Source organism: Poecilia reticulata, chromosome 1 (genome assembly GCF_904066995.2).
Source record: "Poecilia reticulata chromosome 1, P_reticulata-male-v2, whole genome shotgun sequence".
In the NCBI taxonomy this organism is placed as follows: Eukaryota; Metazoa; Chordata; class Actinopteri; order Cyprinodontiformes; family Poeciliidae; genus Poecilia; species Poecilia reticulata.
In genome coordinates this window covers 18,847,125-18,874,742 of record NC_088830.1, presented here as the reverse complement: position 1 = coordinate 18,874,742, position 27,618 = coordinate 18,847,125, and the positions used below count along the sequence as shown (strand labels likewise).

The 27,618-nt window shown below is 38.6% G+C and overlaps 2 protein-coding genes across 2 annotated transcripts; both read left to right on the top strand.

The window, feature by feature from the left end:
* Positions 1 to 16: 16 nt before the first annotated feature.
* LOC103466032 (tetraspanin-5) lies at positions 17 to 10,191 on the top strand. The gene is made up of 10 exons (XM_008411329.3): positions 17 to 430; positions 3,088 to 3,138; positions 4,024 to 4,170; positions 4,263 to 4,433; positions 4,568 to 4,693; positions 6,260 to 6,307; positions 7,328 to 7,444; positions 7,541 to 7,602; positions 8,414 to 8,459; positions 8,568 to 10,191. Exons 1-9 carry the CDS (start codon positions 347 to 349, stop codon positions 8,424 to 8,426), a joined length of 819 nt encoding a protein of 272 aa, XP_008409551.1. The 5' UTR covers positions 17 to 346; the 3' UTR covers positions 8,427 to 8,459; positions 8,568 to 10,191.
* Positions 10,192 to 11,906: 1,715 nt separating this feature from the next.
* Positions 11,907 to 26,768, top strand: mttp (microsomal triglyceride transfer protein). The gene is made up of 18 exons (XM_008411350.3): positions 11,907 to 12,988; positions 14,264 to 14,466; positions 14,557 to 14,700; positions 17,246 to 17,353; positions 17,455 to 17,571; positions 17,663 to 17,802; positions 17,935 to 18,085; positions 19,190 to 19,347; positions 19,502 to 19,670; positions 20,347 to 20,454; positions 20,597 to 20,809; positions 20,897 to 21,108; positions 21,223 to 21,320; positions 22,102 to 22,223; positions 22,336 to 22,563; positions 23,753 to 23,877; positions 25,058 to 25,228; positions 25,323 to 26,768. The coding sequence occupies exons 1-18, from the start codon at positions 12,928 to 12,930 to the stop codon at positions 25,468 to 25,470; spliced, it is 2,676 nt and encodes an 891-aa protein (XP_008409572.2). The 5' UTR covers positions 11,907 to 12,927; the 3' UTR covers positions 25,471 to 26,768.
* The last annotated feature ends 850 nt before the right edge of the window (positions 26,769 to 27,618 follow it).

Below are 27,618 nucleotides of genomic sequence, written 5' to 3'. Positions count from 1 at the left end.
GATGACAACCGCTATGTCTTTGGTCTGAACTACGGGTCAGCTGGGGGACCACCATCTCTAACCAGGCTCTCACAGTGGACTCACTCAAGCTGTCCTCTTTGTGTGTCCTGAGTGGGTATGTTTGGACCCTCGACAGACTGACCGACCGCCCTCCGCAGCTCCATCTGCGCCTTTTCTCCGCGGAGACGCAGAATGATGCTTCCAATGAGCCGCTGAAATTTGGAGCCATTAAAATCATTAAAGGGTGTTTCCACCCAAGCCACCAGGTTGTTGTCAAACATCAGAGAAGCGTCGATGCGAATCCTTCCAGCGTTGCGGACGAGACTCTGAAACCGAAGCCGTCCAGATGATGTCAGGGAAGCATTTCAAAGCTCAGGAAGTGAGCTGCTGCATCAAGTATTTCATTTTCGGATTCAACATCATATTCTGGGTGAGTCCCCTGTTTGCTGCCCAGACCTCCTCTCTAATGCACTGTGTCTCTCGCGGCTCTCAGCGTTGTTGTGTTGACGAGCTGTTGGATAGAATAGGGTTTTTTTTTCTCTCGCGCGCACTTGTTCCCTTTGTCACCTATCAGCACGCCTTCGCTTTTGTTTGATTGCGGCCGCGATGATGATGTTTGTGCAGGGAAAAGTGCGCTCAGACCTGTCAACGTCTCTGGTCGTGCTGTGCAGCAGCGTGGAGCTCCCACGAAGGACAACAAACGCATCATGCAACACTTTGCCGTCCGGCCTCCGTGGTCAAACATCACCTTACTCAGTGGTGTTGGGTTTGAAATAATACAGGCTTTATTGGGATGTGTTGATCAGAAAGGGCATTTACTGACAAGATGGATAAGAACTGGGTTCAAAATGACAATATCTCCCCTTTAGATGAAACATTTGGTTCTATCAAACGAGTGCCTATGTACAAAGCTTACCTAAAAACTTAAATATAACAGTTTCCAGGTGTATTTACTGTCTCTAATTATTTCATAAATATGAATTTGTTGAGTGTGTGCTGTCTTAAAGATAAAAAATATGGCCTGCATTTGTCTTTTGCCCAAGAGATTACCTATTGCAGCTGTTACAACTGCAGATCTGTGAGGGATATTTCTACCAGCTACAGTTTGCACATCTGCTGATTATATTTATTTTTTTACCAATCTTTTTTGCAAAACAGCTCAAGCTCAGTCACAGAGGATGAAATCTCTGTGAACAGTTTCACAGGTTTTATAAACCACAGATTCTCAACTGAATTAAGGTCTGGACTTTGAGTAGGCCATTCTAACGTACCATGTGTGCTTAGACGTAAACATTTGCATTGTGATTTTGGTTGTATGTTAAAGGGCGTAGTCGTTCTGACTACAACTGCAACAATTCACAGAAGGCGTTGCAATATCTGTCTGTGCAATATTGCCATGTTTTATGTATTATGCACCATGTGATCAGGTCTGGCACCTGATTTATAGTTTTAGTGGCTGAGATACTAAAGCTCACAGAGAACAGTGATGCCATTTTTTTGTGATAGAAATAAGTCAAGAAAATGCAGCTCAATGCAAATCATATCTATGTTTTTACTATTTGACCTATCTTAACCTTTAGCTAAGGCAGATCTGGCCTGTTTCTTTTTCCAGAGCGTTCGCTGACCTAAATTCACACATTGATCAAAAAGAGTCCAGCAGACTTTACATTTAATCACAAAACCCTCTCCAAGAGAAATAAATCCACTAAAATTATTCACTAATTACCTTATTTTGAGATGGATTTATGAATCTAGAGTAAGCTCTTCATTAAATTGATGCTCTGGGAATCTGCTGCTAATTTTATAATGCTCCACCATCTGGGTATTCCTCCTTGGTTTTGCTCTTTTATATCTTTTTCAATCAAATTCAAAAATGCTTAATTGATGCAATAATAAATTGCTATCTGAAGAAATCAGTAGCCAGGTCACACCTAAAAGAAAATCGAAAGTCTGTATCAGCCTTTTGATTGGTCCACCTTCATTTCAGATACGACGTTGGACAGTGCTGCAATTCTTTTGAATACAGACTTGTAAAAATATGTTTGAACTATGGAGAAATATGGAGAACTTTATGTTCAGAAAAAAGATACATAGCAGCTGGATAAAGCCCTGGGACGGAGTAGTTTAGATAGAAAATTTAAACGTAGTTTAAACAAAGAGTCACTTCCGACTAGCATCTCTTTTTTTGAGGAGACCTGGTCAAGATGGCACGCAGTTATCATCAACATCCATGTTCTTGAGCCTAGACAAAAATCATGTACAAGCCTATAAAAACCCTTAAAACCTCGATAATTAATGTTGGCTTGATATGTTGATAACAACGTCTGGAATTGTATATTTAGGCTCTCTTGGATAACATAAAACCAGACACAGTGTAAACAAAGGAGCTTGTTAGTGATTAACTCCACATATGGTAAACGGCCTGCATTTCTACAGCACTTTATAAAGTCAGAGGACTCCAAAGCACTTTCAGACAATTAACCCATTCACACACATTCACACACAAATGGGGGCAACAGCTGCATTGTAGCCACAGTTTCCATTGGGCAGACTGATAGAAACGACCGCCATCAGCAGGCAGCCGCCATCGCCCTCAACAATAAATAATCATAATACTTCTTAAAGTTATTCAAAATAATCCACCCATCCATTCTTCCCCTTAACAGAAATCAGGTAAAAGGGGCAACAGGTTCATGAGGGACACCACCGCTATTTTAGTAGACAATATTTTACCATTCAGTGTTAAAATTTAATGCCATGAATGTGATAATATGCTATGGCATTACCATGAGATACATCTTAATACACCAAATCATGTCAAAAATTCTCTGATCCCAGCTTTCAAATCCTTGAATTTCTGCACCTTAGGCAGGAAGTTTTCCTAAATCACCCCGTCATAAAGCAGTTTAAAGATGCTTCCTGATGTGGGAGCTTCCTGCTGATTCTGCAGACTGGGATTGGGAAATGTTTAGCTGTGGACCAGAGCCAGAAAAAGTCTGTCTGGGTTCTCTTTCCGTGTGCTCCTGTGTGATGTCTACATGTTGTAGTCAACACTAAGTAACCCCTCCATTCTCCCCTCTCTTTCAGTTCCTAGGAATAGCCTTCCTTGGCATTGGCTTGTGGGCTTGGAGCGAAAAGGTGGGTGTGTTACATATTTAGGAGGCAGAAGTGGCAGTAGCTAATCATACAAGTCTTCACACCCGGCAACATCTGCAAAGAATCAGCAGATTGTTTTTCTTTAATTTCTCACTTGTATCCGGATGTCTGGGTGGAATGTGAAAGTGGCCTTACTGAATGAGGAAGGAATGTCGTGTTTTCCTGCGAGACATCCTGACGAACAATGAGAGGATCTGATCTGATTCATTTCGCAGACTGATTCATTGTTCTGTACTAATGTTACAGTGGGACTCTGAGCGCTCAGCCGTTTCCACACTTTATGTGAAGAACATTTATGAATGTACCGTTAATACTTGTCCATAAAGAACGCGTTGTTGTCACGTGAAGGAATTTGCCCCTTTACGTTAGCAAAGGTCCGATGTTGGGCTGAATCAGTGGGTACTTTGTTTCTTACAGGCTGTGACAATTCTGCCTTCTCGTCTGGATCTATGAAAAACACCAAAAATATCGTATGCTGACAAACACAAATTGTATTTTAAATCCAAAAAAACTTGATTCCTTTGGAGTAGTCGGCTAAAACCTTTGTTAACAGAAGGACAACAAACCCGTCTTTGCTGGGTTTGTTTCCTGTTTGTTAAAGACACTTAATATTGCTTATCTCTAAGTAGATAATTTATCTGATAGTAAGTTTGCAATTATATTAGACTAAATGATTTTTTTTTTGTGAAACTGTTTCACATAACCTTCAAGATATTGTTACTATAATCTCCTCATTCAGGATCATGATCCTCTGCGTCAGTGGGAGTTACATGCTACATGTTTGGGCGAAAGTGTTGCCTTCTAACAGACTAAAATTACAGCTAAAAGTGAATCACTGATGCTTATGAAGTTGTGCTTCCTCCCCAGGGTGTTCTCTCCAACATCTCATCCATCACTGACCTGGGGGGTTTCGACCCGGTGTGGCTCTTTCTCGTGGTCGGGGGAGTGATGTTCATCCTCGGTTTCGCTGGCTGCATTGGAGCGCTCCGGGAGAACTCCTTTCTTCTCAAGTTTGTATGTTGCCTCCAGGCTTGTTCGGAGATTTCGTTCCACTTTTACTTTCCGCTTATCTTGATCTTGAAAAGGTGACTGTTTTTGTATTTTAGTTCTCAGTGTTCCTGGGTATCATCTTCTTTCTGGAGCTGACCGCAGGAGTTTTGGCCTTCGTTTTCAAGGACTGGATAAAGAATCAGCTCAACTTTTTCATTAACAACAACATTCGAGCTTACAGGGATGACATTGATCTTCAAAACCTGATTGACTTCACACAGGAATATGTGAGCGCTAGCTTTTTTTTTTTCCAATCCCTTCTCTGATTTCTCCCGGATACTACTTGACCCTGTGTTGATCAGCGATGTGGGACTTTTTGACATTCATCTCAAGCTTTGTTTACGTCTCTCTGACCTTGCAGTGGGAGTGCTGTGGAGCCTTTGGAGCCGATGACTGGAATTTGAACATTTACTTCAACTGCACCGATTCCAACCCGAGTCGTGAGAAATGTGGAGTGCCCTTTTCCTGTTGCACCAAAGATCCAGCTGTATGTATTTTTTATATGCATTCCTTAGTCTCGTTAGTAACACATAGCAATGAGCACAGTATGTTGGTTCTTCTCTTATGGGTTTAGATGAAGTAGGAAACATAGTCAGGAGTGGAGACCATGTTGTAAAAGTTTTCCAGATGACAGAAAGCTGCCTGACAGTGTCAGCTGTGATGGCGATCTTCCAAAAGGAAGTTAAAGCGTCAATGTTTATTTCCCTCAGACTCAGCATACAGGAAAGTCTGAGAGAAGAAGGGAGGAGACCTTTTCCAAGGATTTTTTTTTTTAGTTTGTTTTCATTTGGACAGAAAAACTCTCCTACAGCTGCTCAGTAAGCACAGCCTTGACAGCAAAATATTGCAGCAAAGCACTCTTTTTAATGAAAGAACTTGCTGTCCCGACAAGGCGGTGCTTTAGAAAAAGCATGGATATATTCAGCAATAAGTTTCCTGGAGTGATACTCGGACTGATGGCTAGACTCGGTCATTCTTAGTGATATAATTTATACATTTGAAATGTGTGTTTTGATTAATATTTCTGTCATATTGTGCTAAAATGAGCTTTGCTTGTTCTAATGGTTTTGATAATACTGTGGTGGTACATGATCTGTAGTAGCCCTTTTCTTACCATCACAGTTTTAGCTCCACTGGAAAAAAAAGTTGTTAAATCGTTAAGAAATTGAGTTTGAAGGATGCAGTGACATCTAGCAGCAATGTGGAAAATTGCAGATCACTGAATAACTCTTATTGTGGTAACAACTGTATTGGACCCAAAAAAATACACCTTAAAGTTACAGTCCTGCGCTATTGCTATAAGGCAGAACAGAAGTTTTGACAGAAATTTCTGTCAAAATACTGACAGAAATTTCTTGGAAAAATATAAATCAAAATATTTTTCTTTCTTTCTTTCCCAATAAAAACATAATTCTAAACATGATTCAACATTTGAGTTGAGATGTTAAAGTCTGATTTAATAAGTTATGTTCTAATTGTTATTGCTTTTTACCTCTAAGTGGATAGTCTCAAATTGACATTTTAATACCATGAGCTATTTAAAGTTACATGCCTATGGCCAAGTCATGTTTTTTTTTTGTGAATAACCTGTAGTTTGCGTCATTTATATTTTTAGAGTTTAAAAGCTTGGATTTTACTGGTTTGAAACTGTTAGAAACATCTGAAAAACTTAAATAGTTTTTATCCATATCAGCTGTAAGGAGAGAAATATGCAAGTAAATTTAAGATTTTAAAGTTTCTCTATATTTAAAAAAAATCAAAGCTTTAAATTGGAGCACAAACGATATCCTTTTAACAACAGCCTAAATAAGTGCAGGACATCTTAATGATAACCGATATAGAAAAGAGGGATTTTTACACTTCTTGTTTTTGTGTTTTTTTCACCTACCTGAATTTACTCACTTTTTTATATAATAATAAATCCAAATTTCATAAGAATAATTATTTAAACAGATGCATTTTCCCAAAATCATTTTGTTTTCTCTATTTCCATTCAAATTGCAGTTCTATGATTAATTCAATTAAGCTGTAAACCATTTCCTTTATTTCACAGGAGGACGTCATTAACACTCAGTGTGGATATGACATCCGTGCAAAGTCGGTGAGTTGTAAACACAAACTCTGAACTATACAGGCGAGTCCAAGTTGTCCATGGCTGTAATATTATAGTTTGGGAGTGAGTCTGGTAAAAACAAAAGGCGGAGGGAGCTAAAACTCATCATCCATCAGGTGGAGGCACGGTTCGCTATTACAGGAACGGTTCCATTGCTCTAATGCCAAAAAAGATGTTTTTCACTAATTATTTGAAAGAGTATAAAAGTCTAAAAATAAAAAAGGTAATTACTTTTTAAAACGCTTTTTACTGGTTTCATTATCTTTGGGGACCGCCTCTCTCTCATTCCCTATCAGACCTTCTTGATCAAATGAAAATGTATTTTAAATCTAAATCCTCCAACCTTATAATTCTTAACTGTAGAAACTACAGTGAGATCTTCTTCCAGAAAGCTATTGTGGCAATGAGCATGTAAAGGGCAGAGTGTGAACGGCTCTCGGTTCTTTGGCCCCAGGCTGGGTGAGCTCATCGGCAGCTCCACCCTGGTCACAATAATCCTCTTTCATTTCGCTTCCAAACTCCTCCATCTTCAGAACGAAGCAGCTGGCTCTCCATCAGTACTCAGGGCGGTGTGTGGTATTACTCACACGGCAGCAATGCGATGCAATGCAAATTGAGCCGCCCGCCACCCTCCACCCCCCCCCCCCCTCCCACACCCACCCTCCGTCATTAGCTTTGGCTGTTCTCCATAGCAGCAAAATGTAAGGGGAAGGCTCTGTTTGTTTTCCTGGCCTTGCATTTGAGCTGCAGTTGGGCAGTTTTAGCAAGACTCAGAACAGGAAAACAGTGAGCTGAGTTATTGTTAACAAGTGAGGAATATTAGAGGGATTTCACTCCGAAGGAGAACAAGAGATCAAAATACAGCACATGTGCTCCCATCAAAGGTAACCGTGCCATTAAGGATTACAAAAGGACATCCAGACCCAACAGTGTTTCTGCATGGAATAAGAATCAAAATAATTCATGGTTTAACTCATGAATGTGTGTTTTTTTTTGTTTTTTTTTTAGGATTCAGAGCAGAGAAACTTCATTTACATCAAAGGCTGCGTCCCACAGTTTGAGAGGTGGCTTCAAGACAACCTGACCGTGGTGGCGGGCATCTTCATCGGAATTGCATTACTGCAGGTGGGGAAGTGTGTGGGAAATAAACCCCCATCTTACATCCGATGTGTTCCTGTGTCTAATATCATCCTAATCTGGTTTGTTTGTGTCTGTTCTTAGATATTTGGGATCTGTTTGGCACAGAATCTTGTGAGCGACATTGAAGCTGTGAGAGAAAGCTGGTAAGTGACAATAGTTTGTTCCAAAAAAAGTGGGATGCGAGTTTCAGCCACAGGACTCTGAGCTTCCAAATTGTTCCATAGCGCTCCTTAAATATATTGGCACCCTTGGAGAAAATAAGCCTTAAAATGAACCTCAACTTTGGTGCTATTACCATCCTTCTCATTGTTCTTGGTGACAAGATAGACATTGTTTCCCATCGAGCTTTGCAGGTCAAGGTTCCAGCTGTTTTTAACTTATTCAGGCTCAGATCATGGCATGTACATCATACGCTTCTCATTCACACAGAGCAAACGTCTCAAATGCGCCTGTACTTTATTGGCACGGTCTCTTGGCTTTCGGCTTTCCCGTCGCGATTTTGAAGAGTGGGGTGAGAGAACGGGCCAGCTGTTTCACACCAAACATACTTACTGGGTTTCTGCGAGGTCTCAAAAAGTCATAAAAAAAAATCCTCTTGATTATAGACCTCAGCCAGTCTTAAACAGGACCAGATTTTCACCAGCTCTTAAATTACTTTGCGTTGTGAAAAATGCAAATGCCACAAAGAAACAGGATCAGTAAGGTTTATTTGGAAGGAGTTTGTCCCCAGACAGCACACTGTCTTAAATTCGTATGTTTACATGAATAAAATCAAACATTTGTGCTTCATTAAATAAGGTCTATATGTAACATTTTATTTTTAGTTTTGTTTTTTAAAGAAGGGTTTTAGGGTTTTACCTAAATTTTGTAATTATGTATTGCTTTGTGCTGTTCTGTTATTTGCAAACCTAAGGAGGCATTTTTCTTTTAACTCTGGCTTCTGTTTGTGTGCAGTCTGTTCACCTAAGACCTTCACACAGTGACAGGAGGGATGCATCAGGTAAACACTGAGAGATTAAATCTCTCTGCTTGCATTGTATTCTCTAGATTTCTCCCTTTCCGCCCTGCGTGTTTGGACTGACAGTTTCGTTTCGTCTTTTCTCTGCAGGACTGAAGTTTGGACACCATCAGCCAAGATTCCACCAGTCTCATGTAAATAGTTCATTGCAAACTGATACGAGTCGTTTTAAATGAAATGCTCCTTCCGAAATCTGTTCAGAGCTCTGATGCAGAGCGTCATAAAAACAGTCCAATTCATCCCCGTACGAGTAGCTCTAAAAGTAAAAAGATTGCATGGAGGAGCTGAGGAGGGAGATGATTTGTTCACACAGGAACTAAAGTGAGATTGTAAATGAGTTTTTACAGCTGCAGCTTGCAGCTGCTGCATTAGGAGGAATGCGCGCAAAGACGAAAGAAGTTCCGGAAATGCACCGCATGCCGTTTGCCTTCTGATGGATCACTGGCTCGCCTAAATGTATTTGATTTAGTATTTCACGGTGTTTATTGAATCATCACACTTGACCCGGCTGGTCGGCACTTTGCCCAGCGTTTAACGGACTCTGCTCTAAACTACTGTAACTTTAGTGAAGAGTTTTCTCTGTGGGATTACAGTGTTACGTCATCGTTTATGGGAGGCTGTGTAAAGTTTAAGTAGCTCATCAGTGACAGAAAAGGTCCAAATGCATGGATGCAGTGTGCAATCCAAATTCAGATCGAAGCACTTTAGTCATCATGAAACAGTGATGGAAGTTAATTTCAGCGTTTTGGTTTCGTTCATCTTTTCTTAATTGGGGAGAGAACAACCGGAGATGTTCGCACATCGTGTTTGTGAGTTTTATTTTCTTTCATTTATTAATACGAATCACGTATTTCCACTGATGAAATCAAACTAATTGTGATAGAGATGTTGGTTTATTACCGCTCCTTTGATATCGCCTACTTCAGCCGGATGTTTTTAAAGTAATTTCTCAAGTGCCATAATTAACTGCATGCTGATTCCCTTTTCCCCCCTTTAACAGCATGTAGATGCGATTTACGGCCGGCTCATAAAACTCTCCAGCTTTTCCACTAGCAGTTTTGGTTGAAATCAGACTGCGCCGGGATACAATTGTTTCTGTGTTTGCATGTAAAAAAAAAAGTCCTTTCAGGCTCCAGCAGCGGGTTTATTGGAAATCTAACGGGCTGAACTGAAACATTGTCAGACAAAACTGTCATTTCTAAACATTTGCTTCCTCGGATCACTGGATTTCATGTAGATACTTTAATAAACCAGAAATGGTTTTTAAAAATATTGATTTTTTTTTTCTTCGGTAAAAGCTTCTGATTGTCTGTGTTTGCTAATCACATTATTTCTCACCATCTAGTGCCATATTTGTGATCTCTGCTTAGAATCTTTTTTTTCTTCTTGTTTCCTATGTTAGTTCTTGTAAATATCAAATGTCTTCTCGGAAAACAAATAAATACTTCCTCATTCAACTCTAAGATGTTGACGGAAATAAAACTGCTAAGATTCTTAATTTTGGCTGTAAAATTCTGTGTTTTGACTTGAATACAAAAATACAATTTCTGATGTATGTTTCTCACTATTATAATAGTTATTACCCTTTAAGGGTTAGACAGTTCCTTTCATTAATGTCATTTGAAAGATGGTGCATTTTCTATTTTCAGTGACTTTACAATGTAAAATATGTAAATGTATGCAAATATCTGAATAAATGTCACCTTGTACGTTTTCTGGGTTTAGTTTTGTTAAGATTTTGTGTTAGTGAGGGGGACTGGGATGCAGACAGGAAGCTGGAAAAGAACAGCTTTTAAATCCTATTGACCAAAACGATACCAAGAGCAAAACAGGATACCTAAAAACCAAACCAAAACATGGCAGGAGATAGGCCAAGCCAACTGGGATTCATTATTTGGATTGCACACAGCAATATAAAGTAGTACAGTGGAAGAAAATGATGCATCATTTTTTCTAGCTTTACAATTACTGATATTTTTGTATACATTTATTTTTTTTGCAAAATTGCTCCAGATCATCTCCATCACCTTAGATTGAGAGAATATATGGAGATAAACTTTCAGGTTTTGCTGGAGTTTCACAACAGGCTTTATTGCCTGGATTTCATCCATTTTTATACACGAATATGTTGTGATTTCAACCCTTTTATAGTAATTTCTAGAAACAAAAATGGTAACAAACAGGATGAATTGCATGTTCTTATTAGTATGTCTAACAAAGGAGCTGTTTTTCTTATTCTGTTAATGAGTGTGAAGCATTACTCTCTCCTTCCACCTAGTGTTTGAAACGAGTATTTCTGCCACTTGCAGTGTTATCCTTCTAACAACAAATGACATTGGTCAAATGGGAGTTAAGCAAAGCTATATCTAGAATTAAAATGATATAATACCTGTTTGGTATAATAAAATCAATTAATTATAAAATATGAACATTGCAGGGGAAAGATTAAATATAAAAAAACCTTGTTATTTTTAAGGATTTTTGAAAAATATGGCTCAGAAGAGAGCACTGCATGCTCCCTCTGTTTTTCTGTTTCTCTGATCTGCAGCCATTTATGTGACAGAGAGGAAGTGGTCGAAGGCTTGTCTGTGGTGGAAAACCACAAGGACGCTATTTTTATTTAACCTGTTTAGGAAATGTAACTGCACTGATTTTTTAAATTTTTTTTACATGAACTCACAGACAGTCTTCAGTTGAGATAATGTGAATAAAGCTTATCTGCTTTGTTGTGCTATCAGGGAATTGATTGAAACGTAAGCTTTGACCTTTGGCATGACGCTCTCATAATCTCTGCTTCTTTTCTTTCCTCTGAAGTGAATAATAGCACGCTTATTCAAGCTGATGTAATAATACTTTTCACTGGAACTGACATTTGCTCTTAGTAATATCTGTACACACATAGGTTGGCACGTTGTTGCTTCTGAAACGGAGCAGAATCATTCATCAGATTAACCAGAGCTACAGAGGTATGAAAGGAACGCCTCAGAACGCTTCAGGCTCTCCAGAGTCCTGCTGAGGATTTCACTCAGGTGTGTTGAAACTGAGACACGTTTAAAACTTGCAGGACAACCGGCCACCAGGTCTGGAGTTGAAGACCCCTGACCTAGAGGAGCTGTAAACTCATGGCAGAGGAAGATAAACAGAGCAACAGGCAAACACTGACATCTGCTGGCTGGCCAGTGTAATTCAAACTGTCTTAGTTCTTGCAGGCCTGAATTCAGAATATTTCAAAAAATATCCAGTCATTGAATATGTGTGTCTATCTAAAGTAATATTCAATAAATTAGGCAATTTATTTAGGCAACTCAATCCACTAAGTGAAACAGATTATACAGATCACACAGAGGCTCGGATTTTAAATTTTAACAAACAGATCAGAATCTGTTCAGCAAAAATGTTTCTTAAGGCAAATAAATAAACTTGAGCCAGTTTTCTCGAGGCATGATTCAGAGGGAATAACACATGCCTTCATCTCAATTCGTTTATGCTGGTGTCAGTCAAGCGTCCCTTTCGCATAGCTTCCCAATTTTGATCAAAAGGCAACACAATAAAGAGACGTGGGTTATTCATACAAAAGTGTTATTTATTTCTGCCATGAAAACTAAAATAGTGATGCAGTCAAATATAATCTGCGTATAAAATAAAAGTACGGTAACAAAACACATCTAATAAACAATTTACCCTTCGACTGCACGGCATCTCAATCTCGGTAAACAAAAACGCAGATCAACACATAATTTAAACGTATGACTCAAAGTGCTTGAGACTGTACGCAAATATTGCAGAAAGCAAAACAGGCCAGCCTAATAAAGACTTGACACCTCTATAGTGGGAAAGCTGTAATTCGAGCTGGTTTCTCTGGCAGGACTTCCCACTTCCTGCAAACGTAACATGACAAAGTGCCGACTGTTCATCTCCGGGGGGGGAAATTAGGTGAAAGGTGTCCCGGCATGAAGACTTTTGCATATCAGCTCCTGGTAACTACAACCGTCATAAATTACATTTTGATAACTCTACGCAATCTTAGTTCAGCTTTCGAAAATGTGTTCTGTGCTTTAAAGCCGCAAAAAAAAAAAAAAAAAAAAAAAAAAAAGATTTGTGATCTCACTCTTATGACGAAGAAAATCAATCCGATTAAGCTACGTGTTTGGACTAATTAATCGATCACATGGCCTCGGTGTATTTTTTAAAACAATGACCCACCTGGCTGCATGCGCATCTGTAGACGGCAGCAGTTCCTGTCAAATCTGTGCTGCCCTGGTTAATGATTTGCGGGTTATCTCGTACTTAGTACTTGAGCGTGGAGTTTGGAGTCTGCCCTCCCCTCAGATAAAGCAGGACACAAGAGGCTCGGGCTCGCTGTGCGTTTTCTTTTTGGCCTTTTCATTGGTGCCACTTCAGCAGCTTTTTGGGCTTGGATCACCTGGCTGCAGGGAGAGGAGGACGCACAATGTTGGTTCTGGCTGTTTTGTTGCTTTGCGCAGCCACTTCTGCCACAGCTTCCACCAAAGGTGAGTGAATTGGTTCTTGAGATGCTTAGATGCCAGCAGTTCTTTAGATGACAGCTGACTGAAGACAGCTGGTTCACCTTGAGCCTGCAAAACCATTGGTTTGTAGTTGTAATCTTAAAACTTGGGCACTTAAAACTTGAAAGCTGCTGTTGGACTTTCTGAGCAGCTTTACGGTTTTCAGTCTGGATTTGTGGAAAGCAGTGAATGAATGAATCGATGCAGGCTGGGGATCTCCATCACACTCATAGTCAGAGATCATCTTTTAGAGACAGTCAGAAGGGAAAAAAAAGTCAGATGATGACCTTTACTAACACTTTCCTTTTTTAAGTTCCTGAAATATTTAAGGCAGTTTGATGCAACAAATTGACCCTGAATTTCATTTGGTGGAAGTTTAGCGCAAGCAGCCGGTGATGAAATCAAAAAGTGACACGTCAGTTTGTATTCCCTCATGGCCGAATGACACATCTATCTCCTCTCACCTGGAACACACCCAGTTCAATGATTGAATCAGCTCAACACCATGTCCACTATACCCACTGAGAAGAATAAGAAGAAATGAGACAATACAAGGAGTGAGTCCTAGAATAAGGTGTCTGAATTACAGTTACACCCAACATTATTTTACTAAGTTTGGCTGGATGGATAAAATGTTTTTTTTTGTTGTTTTTTTTTAATAAATCAAAAAGTTTATTTCTGATAGAGCCGGAGAAACATATATTTTTTACAAAATGGTACTTTGAAAACAATATATGCTCTTCTCAATAATCAATAGAAAAACATTTATTGATAAGAATGACTTTACATCAATCTTCTCAAGGTGATATTTGTTGTGAATTGCCTCTCTATAAATCCATTGAATTGAATTAAATTCAACTGACTGTAGGAATTGAAATATGATGGGGAAAGTCCATTGATGTCTTTTTTAGCTGCTTAAGGTTATTTTGTTCTTGTTTAGAAAAAAAAAAATCTATTGAAAACGATTCTTAGTTTTTCTTGAATACTAAGGTTTGGCTGAGAAGATTGTTTTCAAACCCACCAACAAAAATATTTGGCACTATTTTACACTAATAAGCAAAACTGTTTCAGCTGGATGTGCTATGAAAAATATTTTAAAACTATTCTGATTACAAAACATCTTTAATAAATGACTAAACTGCTTTCAGTTACTTACACTCTATGGTAATTTTACATTGACAATGATAAGTTAGACAAGTGTTTCATTGTAGCGCCTTCTCATTTTGACTTTGCTTCAAGCTGCATGTCCTGTTTTTCCAGGTGCTGCTGCTGCTGCTGCTGCTGCTGGACCCCGGCTGAACAACAACCAGCTGTACAAATTCAGCTACACCACTGAGCTCCTGCTGGACAAAGCTTGGGGGTCAAAGGAGGGCAGCGCCGGCTACAGAATCTCAAGCAACGTGAACGTCAACCTCGTTTGGAGAGATCCGAGCAACAAGGACGACCAGCTGATTCAGCTGGCTGTATGTGGGCCCAAAAAATGACTGTCACAGTTCTCTAAACAAGGTTCTCCTTTAGAATAAAAGTACTTAAGAGGTTACTCTCTTCAACAGATCTCAAATGTGAGGATTGAGCCTGTGACTGAGAGGTCAGAGAAGAACAACATCCTTCATGGAGCCACGACCGAAAGCATCTTGGGGAAAACCAAACTAGAAGCTCTAACAAAACCTTTCCTGGTGCATCTGAAAAATGGGAAGGTGAGAACTTCAACACTACTACCACTCATTTTTTAACATCTGTGGCTGCAGTGTCTGCAGTTTCCTGCAACGATAATAAGCGGAGTGCCCAGAATAGCTTTTGACCCCAGATATAACACACTTTTTACTACAGCCAGAGAGCAATCCTAGGAAAAGTTATCTGTAGTACACAAGTACTGATATGCAGGCATGTGCAGGAGTGGAGGAAAGCCAGGCAGATGTCTTCAGAGCATTATAAAGTTGTTGTTTTTTTTCTATTTGGATAGTGTTAAAGTGATGATGCTGGCAGGGGAATTAACAGAAATGTGTGTGCGTTTATCAAAGGTCAGCTGATTCAGAAGGTCAATGTCTAAATTTATGAATGAGTCAGAGTAAAAGAAATGGTTGTAGGTTGATGGAAGAATATCTTGCTGAGGTAAACTATTAATGTGAATGACGTCAGTGTCTTTGATAACCTGTTGAGTCCAGATATAAAGGGGACCTCAAATGAAATTGAGATATCAATGGTGTTAGTAGTAGATTTAGTATTTAAAAAACAAAACAAAACAATGTTATTTATTGTTTCCATTCCAAGTGTTTAGTAGTGCTGAACAGGTTTGAGAATTTTTTTTAGTATTTCATAAACTATATTTACAAAATATAAAATGATTCATTTAAAAAACATTCACAATATTTTATTTTAGACTTTCTTTTCTGAGTATTCAATAATAATATTTCATCCTCTCTACTCTACAATGTTTCTAAGACATTTTTCCCCCCGTCTTTTCTACAGTGCAAACAGAATGGAATTGATTTTAAGGTTTCCACTAAAGAAGAAACATTTTTGTTTGTCAGTCAAATGGGACAGACGAGTCTCCACTGGTGTTGTCGGATTATTCATACCAGTCAGAAAGGGGGAGGAATAACACACAGTAGCAGCAGACAGTCTATTTATGGTAGTCCTATCTGATATTGTGGCTGAGTACCACAAATAAATATCATACTGTAAAGGAAACATTATAGGATGATGTAATTGGCTCCTTTCTACATTCATGACCTGGAAACTGTGTGTCACTGAGCTAAACCGAACCCCTGTTTGGAGAAGTTTGGCAGGTAACGTTTTGGTGGGCTGTCCAATCTCTAAAGGGATTTGTGCAGCCATTTTGATTCAGTCAAATCTTTCATTTTACTAGAAACTTGTAAAGAATCTTGTCACTAAATGATTGGGTTTTGGTTGACATGTCCAGAATAGGTTCCTTTTTTTATGTTTTAATACTGCAAAAGTAAAAGTAATTTTCTCTTACATGAAAGCATTAATCTTAAAGAAAGCCTGTACGTAGAATTTAGTCAATATCTATATTTTTTTTTTGCCAATTTCTAACTGGCAAAAAAAATGCAGCATATATATTTGGCTATTTAAATTAAGCAAGTAATTAACTACATGTAATACTTAAGGTACTCATTCTTGTCGTTTGTTTATAGATAAATTCAAAAATAAATTGAATGGTAAAATGCCACACATGGAAAATCTACTCTTGGTGAATACAAGCTACTTTTTAAAGTGAAAGAAAATGGTAGAAAATAGATCCAGATGCATCCACTTTTGGACAAAGACCAGCAACGGACAAAAGTTTTATGTATGCACTATACCAAAATGTCTCTCCTTTGACTGATCATCAACATATTCCAGATTGTTATAGAAAAAGTGAAATTCCACTTGTCTAACTTTTAGCATGTAAACGTCAACATGTGAACTGCAGTTAAAGTTGACATGTGAAGTTTTAGCATGTGAACTATGTGAGCATGTTTTTTCAGCAGTAAAAACTGCTTTTCAGCACAGCAGTTTTCACTGCTGTGCTGAAAAAACTACTGCTGTGTTTTTTTATACCGCATGACTACTCCTAATTTAATTTATTCAGCACAGCAGTAGCATTGTCTAAATCACATTTACATTACTAAATCATCATTGGCGTCAGTCACAGTGTCGATAGTTGACTATGAAAAGTTGGCAGTCAGGTCTATGTTTGCAAATTTGACTGTCAGCACAATTTCAGCTAAATGTTGCAAAGCTCGCACAAAACTACTTTACTCCACATGCTGGAGAAATATCTGGCGTATTTCCATTCTGGCTCTTTAGCATTATCGAGCTACATATCTTGTTACCATTAGAGGTTCAATAATAAAGTATCACACTAATAATTTCCATAAACAATCCTTAAATATTATTGTTGGGGGTATCAGAAGATCAGCAATTTACTTCTAACTAAGTAGCTATTAAAGACTCATTCAGTAATTATAGGTGCTAATGCTGTAACAGTCTGAGTGTGGTTTTGATCTGGACTCCAGAGAGCAACACATAATGTAAATAGTGTCTGATGTCATAACTATGCACATATGTTTGTGAACACAAATGTACCATAGGAAACTGACACCCTGGATGCCTTTGTGAAGGCTGCTTTGCTCAGTAGCTAATTTATCTACAGGTCAAAGTTTTGCTGCATGTCATTTCAAAGCATGTTTTTTTCTCTCTTGACGTGTTGCTTTCTTTTCTACACACCCCATGCAGATAAAAGCATTCTATTCCTACTGGTCAGAACCTGCAACCATCAAGAATTTAAAAAGAGGTATCAGCAGCTTGTTGCAGTTTCAGATCCATACCGGGAAAGTTGTTGAGGTAAAGAGCATTACAATATTTACTCACCAGAAGTGATTGTGTAATAAAAAAAAAAAATGCTTGCAAATTGGTAAACAAATTCAAACCATGTCGTACAACAGAATGATGTGTCCGGGAGGTGCACAGTTCAGTATCAAGCAGCGCAAGGTCAAGTTACAAGAACCAAGATCCTGGAGACGTGTAAGACGTCAGAGACCGGATTTACCACACATAGTACGGTTAGTCAGCGTTCAGAACAACTCGTCATCTTATAGGAGGAGCAATCAGTTGTAAAGTTCTAAATGTCACTTAATGTCTTCTCCCATCCAGGTATTGGGTGTAAATAGGAAATCCAGTTCTGTTACAGTGTTTAAACTTGAAGATGGTTTCATCCGGTCAGCAGAGGCTGAAGAAACTCACTTTCTGGGTGTTAACGCTCACCGACCCACTGCTGCTAAAATCCTATCCAGGTAATTGTGTAATATAATGTTATCTACAAAAAGTTTAATGTATTTTTTTTTTTACCCATATAAAAATGTTTAGGTGTGTTATAACTAGCTCTGCGACTGGAAACTCTACATGTGAACATTGTTGTTTCCCAGACAATCCCTGGTGCTGCTGGGTAAAGAGGCTGGACCACTTGAGGTGGCTGGAAAAGACGTTGCTGGAGTCGTCAAGTCAGTAGATGGAAAACTGGCAGCTGTTGGTGTTGTTCCTGAGAAGCTAAAAACTCAATGCAAAGGCTGTCCTTCAGTAAGTACAAATTATTCTTCACACACTATATCTTCACTCTGTACTCGTACACAAACATGGTTTGGTTTTGAAATTACTGTAAGGTGGTAGAGATTTGTTTCATCCACATAAGAAAACTTCAAAATTTCCTAAAAGGGTAAATATGATAAATGGTAAATGGACTAAACTGAGATTTTCAAATGAGCAAATATCACATTTTAGAGCCAGAAAAACCTCCTACAAGACATGAAAGTGTTGAAAATAAAAATAAATCGCAATTGACCTTTGCAGTGATTTCTTGAAGCAATTTAAAAATTCTGGTTTTTGACACATCCCATAAATTGAAACACACTCCCAGATATGGTAACGTGTCGTTTGAAGCTGCAAAGAGAATGACTATTGATTTTAATAAAATCATGTCAAACTGATGTGTGTTTACTGGCAACACATTCCTACTTGGAGAATCTTGCTAGGTAGGAAAAGAGAAGTTGGGTGATATTTGAGAAAGTGAAGCCAGTGGACTTTTCCTAACCCACCAAAGCTAGTCTCTTTAACAGCAACAATTTTTTTCTTAGACTCCAAGCCAAATGAAAGACAGATTGTATTTTGACTTCCTCTCCAACCCACATAGTAAGAATCCTAATGATTAAAACATGAACTGATTATATGGACTTTCAGCTGCTTTCATTCACTGCTTTTACTATAAAACATGGCCGCACTTTTGGCTAGGTTAACGTATTATGATGACAGCTGGTTGGAAAACGGTTAGTTTAAACACCCTTGTTACTTGCAGGTTGTAGTCATGAGACAGTGCTTTTAAATCTCTGTGTAGGGTGCCAGTCTGTTGTGTCTCCTTACTGCTGTTGGACAACATTTCTATTATAATAGAATAATAGATTATAATACATTATAAAAAAAACAACAGCACAAGATTATAATTCACTCACAGTTATTCTTGTCCTTTTTTTACACATTCTCTGTCAAGTTGGACAAGTGTTTATGACAAAATGAATTTTTATAACACACTGTTACTAATCGGACGCAGTGTATTTTTGTACTTGAAACACTGACTGAAGATGATATGTCCTCTAATCCTTTTCTGCCCCCTGTGTTCCCCACGCTTAGCTCTTCGAACATTGGCAGGCGGTGCAAAAGCAGCTGGAGCCAGCAAGCCTGTCCAAAGCCACGGCTCCTCGCAGCTTCCTGGGCTTCATCCAGAGCATTAGGAAGGCGTCCAAGGACGAGATTCTCAAAGTTCTGAAAAGTGCCAGCAAGACAACCCTGTAAACCAGATCCTACCTTTTTTTTTATACATATTGATTTTATGACTCTGCTTGTCACTTAACCTGAAAATGTTAAATTCTAAGAATCTGCGAATGCTACTAGCCTACCAAAGTGTTAACAGTTGCAGCTTTAATTACTTTCTGCTTCTGTCAGACCTCAGGTGGTAGATGCGGTGACTTCTTCTCAAACCCCTGCATCTCTGGATGCCATGCTTGAGTTTCTTAATTTCACCGACTCAAAGGGTTCGGTTCTGCAGGAGCGTTTTCTCTATGCATGTGGCTTCGCCTCCCATCCCAATGAGAGAATGCTCCAGGCTCTGCTGGTAGGTGTAGTGCACAGCTTTGACATGTGACAAAGAGGATTTTGTTTAGTTTTATGGTAAGACAAACCTCAAACTGTAACCACTTAGCAGGTCCTTTAACTGAACGTGGCTTACGAAAATGGTACACATGTAACATGTATGAGTACGAACGGTGCATTTCCAAAAATGTTCACAGTTGTTAAAATGTCCTCCATTTTGTTTTGTTACAACCACACGCAAATAAAATGCAGTTTTATTTATTTTCATTTTCTTGATTCTCTAAAGCAAAATGGAAAAGTTTACATAATTTTAAAAATCATTTATTAAAAAAAAACAACACAAATGTGAAAAAGCAACGTGTTGGTAGGTTTGCTGTGATGCCATACATTTTTGGATGATTATTTTAACACCACCGGATGTGATGTTCATAGTTTGGGACACTGTTCTTTAAACTTCTGAATAGAAATGCATCCCACATTTTCAGACTTTTACTAGTAAACAAATTGAAAATCGTGCATCCTATTTCTTCCACATTACAAAGAAAGGCTTGTTCATAATTTATAACACTATTTCCCAACAAAATTCATTGATTTTTCTGGTTGACAAAGTGTGAAAAAGTGGAAGGTGAATGACAAGATTTCTGCAGCACTGTAAGTGCATTACTTTTGAATAAACTGTAGCAATTCTGTCTTCGCAGAACATTGCTAAGGGAAAGATCAGCAGCACGGAGATCAAAGAATCTGTGGTGATCATCATGGGAGCTCTGGTCCACAAGCTCTGTCTGAAAGGAAGCTGTGATATACCGGTGAGCTTCCAGGAAAATCTTTTAGGAAAAAAAAGCTAAAGTTACCTGAATTTTATATCTTGATGTAAACGTCCTTATGGTACCAGAATTTGTGTAGTTCTCCTGAGAATTAGTTTTGAGATTGAATATTTTTCCCTTTCAGACAGTGGTGCAGGTGAAGAAGATGATTTTAGAAGGTCCTGAAAGCACGCAGGTTGAGTCCGAGGTCCAGATGTACCTTCTGGCACTGAAGAACTCTCTGCTCCCCGACGCCATTCCCATCCTCACAAAGTTTGCGGAGTCGGAGGTGGGATCTTACAGCACCATTGCCCTCACAGCCCTGGAGAGATACGACGTCAACCTCATCACCCCCGAGGTAAACCACAGCAGACATTGCAGCTCGTTCAGTGGGTTTTACTTCCATGTAGAAGGACTGATCTCAAACATTTCTCTCACTTTCCAGGTCAAACAGACCGTGAACAGGATTTACCACCAGAACAGGCGAATCTATGAGAAGAACGTGAGAGCTGCTGCCGCTGACGTCATCCTCAGTAGCAACCCTTCGTACATCGAGGTGAAAAATCTGCTTCTGTCCATCGGAAACTTGCCGCATGAGATGAACAAGTACATGCTGTCGAAGATCCAGGACATCCTTCGCTTTCAAATGCCAGCCAGGTTTGTTATACAGGAAGCTCAGACTGACAGAGCAGCCACTCCAACAAACGTAAACACAGACTCGTACTTAGAACATAATAAGGTAACATGAAGTTATTACTTGCATTTCTGCAGCAAAATTATACAACGAGCTTTGGAGGACATGATTTCCCATAACTACGATCGCTTTGCTAAAGTTGGGTCATCGTCTGCATTCTCAGGATTCATGGCCCGTAAGTAACAGGAACATATTTTTGTTTCTATCCTGAAAATGTTTTATATTGCTAAAGGTTTCATAATCCTTGAACGCCTTTCAGTTTTAGTCAAACTTACCTGGAATTTTATGTGACAGACAAACACAAAGTTGCACACAACAGCTGCAACTTTGGACCGCCTCTACCAGCCTTGAGTATGTAGGAACAGAACCTTCTGCTCGTTCCTCTTTGCAAAATAGCTCAAGCTCAGTCAGATTTGATGGAAAGCGTCAGCGGATGTCAGTTTTCACATATTTCAACAGATTTTCAATGAACTTATTCCTAGACGTAATATTTTCACTTGTATTATACACCATTCCATTGTAGCTCTGACATTCTCCTCCTGGATGGTGAAGCTGGACTTTATTTTTGAGTATCGGATTGAAGGTTGATTAAAATGCTACAATTCCTTATTTTTACCTGTTGAAACATTTTAACTTTGGTTACTACTTTTTTGTACTACTTTTAATGAGCTGTGGTTTTGGGTTAGTGTGTCATGTAAATTCATGATTAAATACAAAGAGAGTTTTGAATTTACTGTTGCAAGATCTGAAAAAAGTTCAAAAGTTTGTCAGGCCTTCAATTAGTTGTAATGTTATTTCTACAGGCTACAACTTGGTGAAAATGGACATGGAAAATAAAAGTTGTTAAAATGATCATTAAATTAAAACATTTTACAGAAGCATTTTATGTTGGTCTTGAATAAAAAACAAAAAGACTAAAAAAAACCCAAAAAACAAACAACCTGCTGTTCCCACAGAATCTCCTGATGTGACCTCGACATACAGTTTGGACATCCTGTACTCAGGCTCTGGTATCCTCAGAAGAAGTAACATGAATATTTATGGTGCCAGTCAAGGTTCAATGCTACATGGGCTGCAGGTGCACACACAAGGACACACGAGTTTTTTTTATTTATTTTTTTTATCATTTTTATTACTTTGTTGGAAAAAATCTGTCTTATGCTAATCTCTTATTTCTTTTTGTCTTTCAGGTGGCGATTGAGGCTCAGGGTTTAGAGTCTCTAATCGCTGCCACTCCCGATGAGGGGGAGGAAGACCTGGAGTCGTTTGCCGGTATGTCAGCTCTGCTGTTCGACGTTCAGCTGCGACCCGTCACGTTCTTCAAGGGTTACAGTGACCTCATGTCCAAAATGTTCTCCATGACCGGGGAGCCAATGAACGTGGTGAAAGGACTCATCCTGCTCACGGATCACTCCGAGGTACGCGGCTTAACACGGAGAGCTTTCGCGTTTTTAAAGTGGAATCCTATTTAAAGCTCTCATGGAAAACAGAACAATATCCTGTGTAGAGGTCCAGCTTTTTTAATTTCCTTTTTTTTTAATAGCTCCAACCTCAATGGAGCAAAACTCAACTTAATAAGCACGTTAGCGGAAGCCTGGCAGAAAAGGCGCTCGTAAACCATGTTTAACATGTGCGCCATATGGTGTCTATTAATTTACAGATATGGCGCATATATATCAAGCTTCTCTCACCAGAGCTTTGGTATGTCTGTGTCAAGCCCCCAACAGCTTTAACCTTAAAGAGAACAGTGTCTGAAGAGCTGGATGCCATCACTTTAACAGGTTGATGAAGCCATAATTGTCCTATTTTTGAAAAGGGAGCTGTCCATTTTGACTTCTGTGCCCAGTCTGTTTGACCCTGGAAAGTGAGAGAAAAGTATGAGGTCAGTCGATCTACGTGCACATTTGTTATAATAAATAAAACGCTGTCTAAGGAAATGTCAGTCACTCAGTTAAATACTGCTGATTTGATTCTCACCAGGTTCACTGACACTGCTAATTAAATTCTGGAAAAAGGCTTAAAATAAGAATAGCTATATTAACAATTTCACAAAAGAGAAAAAAAAAATCTTTAATTTGGTATTTTTAGTGTTGTAAATCTCACTTCAACAAATAAATTGATACAGATGTCATATATTGTAAAAATGACTATAATTTTTTATTGTATTTATTTTTTTACTTTTCAAAAATGGGACAATACCTTCATCAACCTGTTATATCATTTTATTAAATTTCTTTATACAAACATTTTGACTTAATTTTAAAATGTATATATATTTGGGATGCTATAAACGGTAAAAATAACTGCAATTTCTTAACATGACATCCACCGTCACTGAATAATTGTCCTCAAATTTAAAGTTAGATTTCTTTTTTGAGTTTGACTCCATAGTTTCGTCAATACAACATTGTCATTCTAAGTCGTTTATCACCAAATATGACTAATCTAATATATGTAACTTAAATTCAACAGAGAAATATTGCAATGTTTGCTATGAATTTTGTAGAATTTTATTATGGAAATAATAAAAATGCTCTTCCTTACTCAGAGAGCCCTAATTTCAAAACTTCACTCTTGCCTATTTTGTTTGGATTTGTCATCCTGCAGGTCGTCCAGCTTCAGTCGGGTCTGAAGGCGAATGCAGAGTTTCAAGGAGGCTTAGCCATCGACATTTCCGGAGGGATGGAGATAAGCCTGTGGTACAGAGAGTCAAAAACCAGCGTCAATAACAGGTACTGGTCAAAGACGCTGATATAAACAACTTGCATCATCAGAGGACATGCTCTCCGCGTCCAGGTCCCGGCCAAAGTTCGGTCAAATTTATGGATTAACTCGCCGAGTCAAAGAAGCGCTATATGCGCCGTACGACGTAATGCACACGCAGGTCAGAGGCCTTGTTGACATTTACACAATTCTTAGAAAACAATCTCGGTGCCTTGAAAGGAAGATAATTTTAGAGGTTCCTGCTGTGTCACTCAGTTGTGATAGGATTTCTCTTGATGCTGGGTTTATCTGAACTTTAGCAGGTCTATAAGTGCCGTCTGATTCATCCGTTCCACCGACTCTCTGGGCGTGTTCCAGGACTGCGCTTTCACGCCCGGATCCTTTGTCGTGTGCCGGCGACGTCGGGTTGTGTCTGAGTCTCTATTTTAAAAGCATTACAGTCAACACCCAACAGTAGCTGCTGAAAATGGAGCACGTCATCGCTTCTGAGTCAGATGGCTCATGGCATCAGGTGATGAAACGGGGCTCAAGAAGAACGCAAGAGAATTTAAACCTTGAAATGCGGTTTTATGGCTGCTGAGCTAACTCATGCTGCCGTGTCACTTCAACGTAAATTTAGGTTACACAGTGAATTAAGAGAGACGACTATTTTAATGTTTTAAATGATTGTATTCAGTACAACTTGGAAGAGCTTCACTTAGACTGGATGTTATTGTGCTTTTTTTTTTTTCCATAAATCTCACCTTTTCTTTACAACTGGACTTGTAAATGTCTTCAGGATTAGTTGTGTGCCGGCAGGTGAATGGACCAGCATAGCTGCACCTCTCCACTGCTGATAATAGACTGGATGGCTATGTATAGGGCAACACCAAACCACACTAGCATCTTTGCCTTGGCTGGTCTCCCAGGGCAAAGTTGGAAAAGTTTTTTTTTTTTTTTTTCTTCGTTTTTGTTTCAAAACTCAAGGTAAATAAAATATCTGGACCAGGTAATGGGAAATGCTATGTTGGGAAACATAGTATTTTCAACACTATGATTAAAAAATATTTACAGCTGTTCAATTAAAACCTTTCTTTGGTGTAACTCCAACATGCGACCCTGATTTTAAGAAACTGATGACCTGAGCTGAACTCTTGTCACTTTTCTTGATCTCGTTGACCGTGCTTTTGTTCGGTTCTCTCTCTCCAGAGGAGCCTTAGTGGTCACCGGCAACGTAACGGTGGACATGGACTTTCTGAGGGCTGGTGTGGAGGTCAGCTTTGACACAGAAGCCTCTCTGGACTTCATCACCACAGTCCAGTTCTCTGAATATCCCTTCCTGGTGTGCATGCAGATGGACAAGGCTACCTTCCCTGTCAGGTAGCGATCAGCTGAAAGCTCCACCCCAAAATAGTCTGACTTTCCTTTTAGCGAATGCAAACTTTAACTTTTTATTTGTGTTTTTATTTTTTAGTGATTACTTTTCCAGGTATGAGAGCCTGCCATCAGGGAAGAGCATTATGTCACGAAAGGCTAAAAAGCAGCTTGTGTCCGGCTCCGAGTTCCCTCTCCATCAGGAGAACTCCAACATGTGCAAAAGGGTTTTTGAGTCCAGCTGGTAGAGAAAACCTCCGGATGTGTCGGCTACCAAAGGATTTACTGGATTCGCAGGCGGTTGACACATGCTTACACTGAAAAAGCAGGTCTTGATTTCTCAGGCAATGAAAGATCATTAAGGGTGGGAAAAAAAAAACAAACACAAAAAGAAATGGTGAATGTTTTTAGTAACGTTTACATTCCTGTGAGTATTTAAGGGGTGCTGGTCATTTTTGCTGCTTCATCATTTCATGCTCTTACAGTTTAGGCCATATTCTGTCTATCTATCTTATTTGAATATGTAAATAGTCGTCTTGCCACAGAATATTTTTGTTCTGACTGTACCTCAAATCGCTCTGCGGATGTTTAATGCCTACTTTCACATTTTGAGAATTTAAAGTTATCTTTATGTAATTTACTCATTGTCTTTTATTTAGAAATATGGTTGGTCGAATGTAGTTATTTGGTTTGGTCATATTTCATAGTAGTAGAATCTCTGAGATCAGAACATCAATAAATGGAAGAAGTTGTAAAATAATATACAATTCAATCAAACATATTGGAGCATTTTTAGCATCATTTATCTTCATAAATGCTGAACTAGAATGATAAACTGACATGAAATTATTCTGTACTAAATAACTACTGAAAAGCTACATATTTAGTACAAAATAATTTCTTTACAGGTAAACAGAAGAAAGGTGTCAAAATGTTGCTAAAAAAGAGGACATGAATTGGCAAAGGGCTAAAATGACCTGGTTATATTTAAATCATTTTAATTAAATGTTTTGGTTTTTTTTGTCAGAAATTGGGAGCTCTCACATTTTGTGTTTTTGGATTTCTTTGAAAAATGATATTTATGATGGGCACATTTAATAAACTGTGACGCTACAGTGAAGAAGAAGTTGTAAATACTGACGAAGCTGGAAAAAGTGCATAAAGCTTTCAAGACCAGAAAACTATTTCCTGACTATATTGTATTTTTTAAATAAATTTGCTGAATGAGACTGGACATGTGAAACGATTAACAGAGTAATGTTTTTAATTATATTTGTGATAATCTAGTTGATTAGATAATTAGATGATTTCTGATAATCTAGTTGATTATCACAAATATGGCAAGCAAAATAAATATCAGAACATTGTTTTCTAGTAGTAAGGTAAGTTGAATATTAAAATATGAATCCATCAACACTTCTATTGAGTGCATTTTTAAAATATCCATGTCTGAAATAGTTTAAAATATGACTATTGCTGTTGGTTTCCATATTTAAGATTCGACAAAATTTATTTGCTGGCAATAAAATGTGCTGATGAAACATTTTGCATTGTCCTAGATTGATTAAAACAGTGTATAATTCTAACGTGATAGAATAAACACATTAGACATAAACCTTTAAATCCAGTGTCCATCCATCTAATTGGTAAACGGAGACCGTCTCTGTGTAATCTGGTCTCTGCACGAATTTAGCTGTTGTGTGAAGACTTCAGAGGATTGTTGGAGAACGTCAGTGAATAAACTGCTTCACTGAGATCAAGTAAAGCAGCAAACGGATCAGAAAGCATTCTACAATTTACCAACAACTCATCAAAACGGAACGGAACAGCTTTGTTTGCAAAGGAAACGGGCGCCACGTAGAAGAAGAATCTTTAGCTGCAAGAGACTTGGCCACGGCCACAACTAAACGGTTTTAGATAAAAGCATGTTTATGTGTACGGCCCGGCCAAGTCAAGACCTGAGTCGATTATAACTTACGGTAAGACTTGAAAATAGATGTTATTCTTTCAATTTGAGTGAGCTTGAGGAATTTTGCTAAGAAGGGCCAAACAATTTAGAGATGAGGTGAGATGAGGGCCACATTTTCAGATTTTCAGGACCAAAATGAGTTGGGGAAAATATACATTTTTTTCTTTCGGTTTTGGCAGTCTGAAGACATCTCATGCCAGATTCAATTATTGTTTAATTCTGATCACAGATTTAACTTTGCATTTCCACCACATAGCTATGTGTATGAATTATAACACGTAATTCATACACGTAGATTTTTACATGGACGGAGTTAATGATGACAAACGGCAGTGTTTTCCTTCTATCTGCTGAATAAAAACTATTTCACCATGTAAATGTTATCAGTTCATCCGACAGATAGTAAATATGTTAAAATCCATGTGCT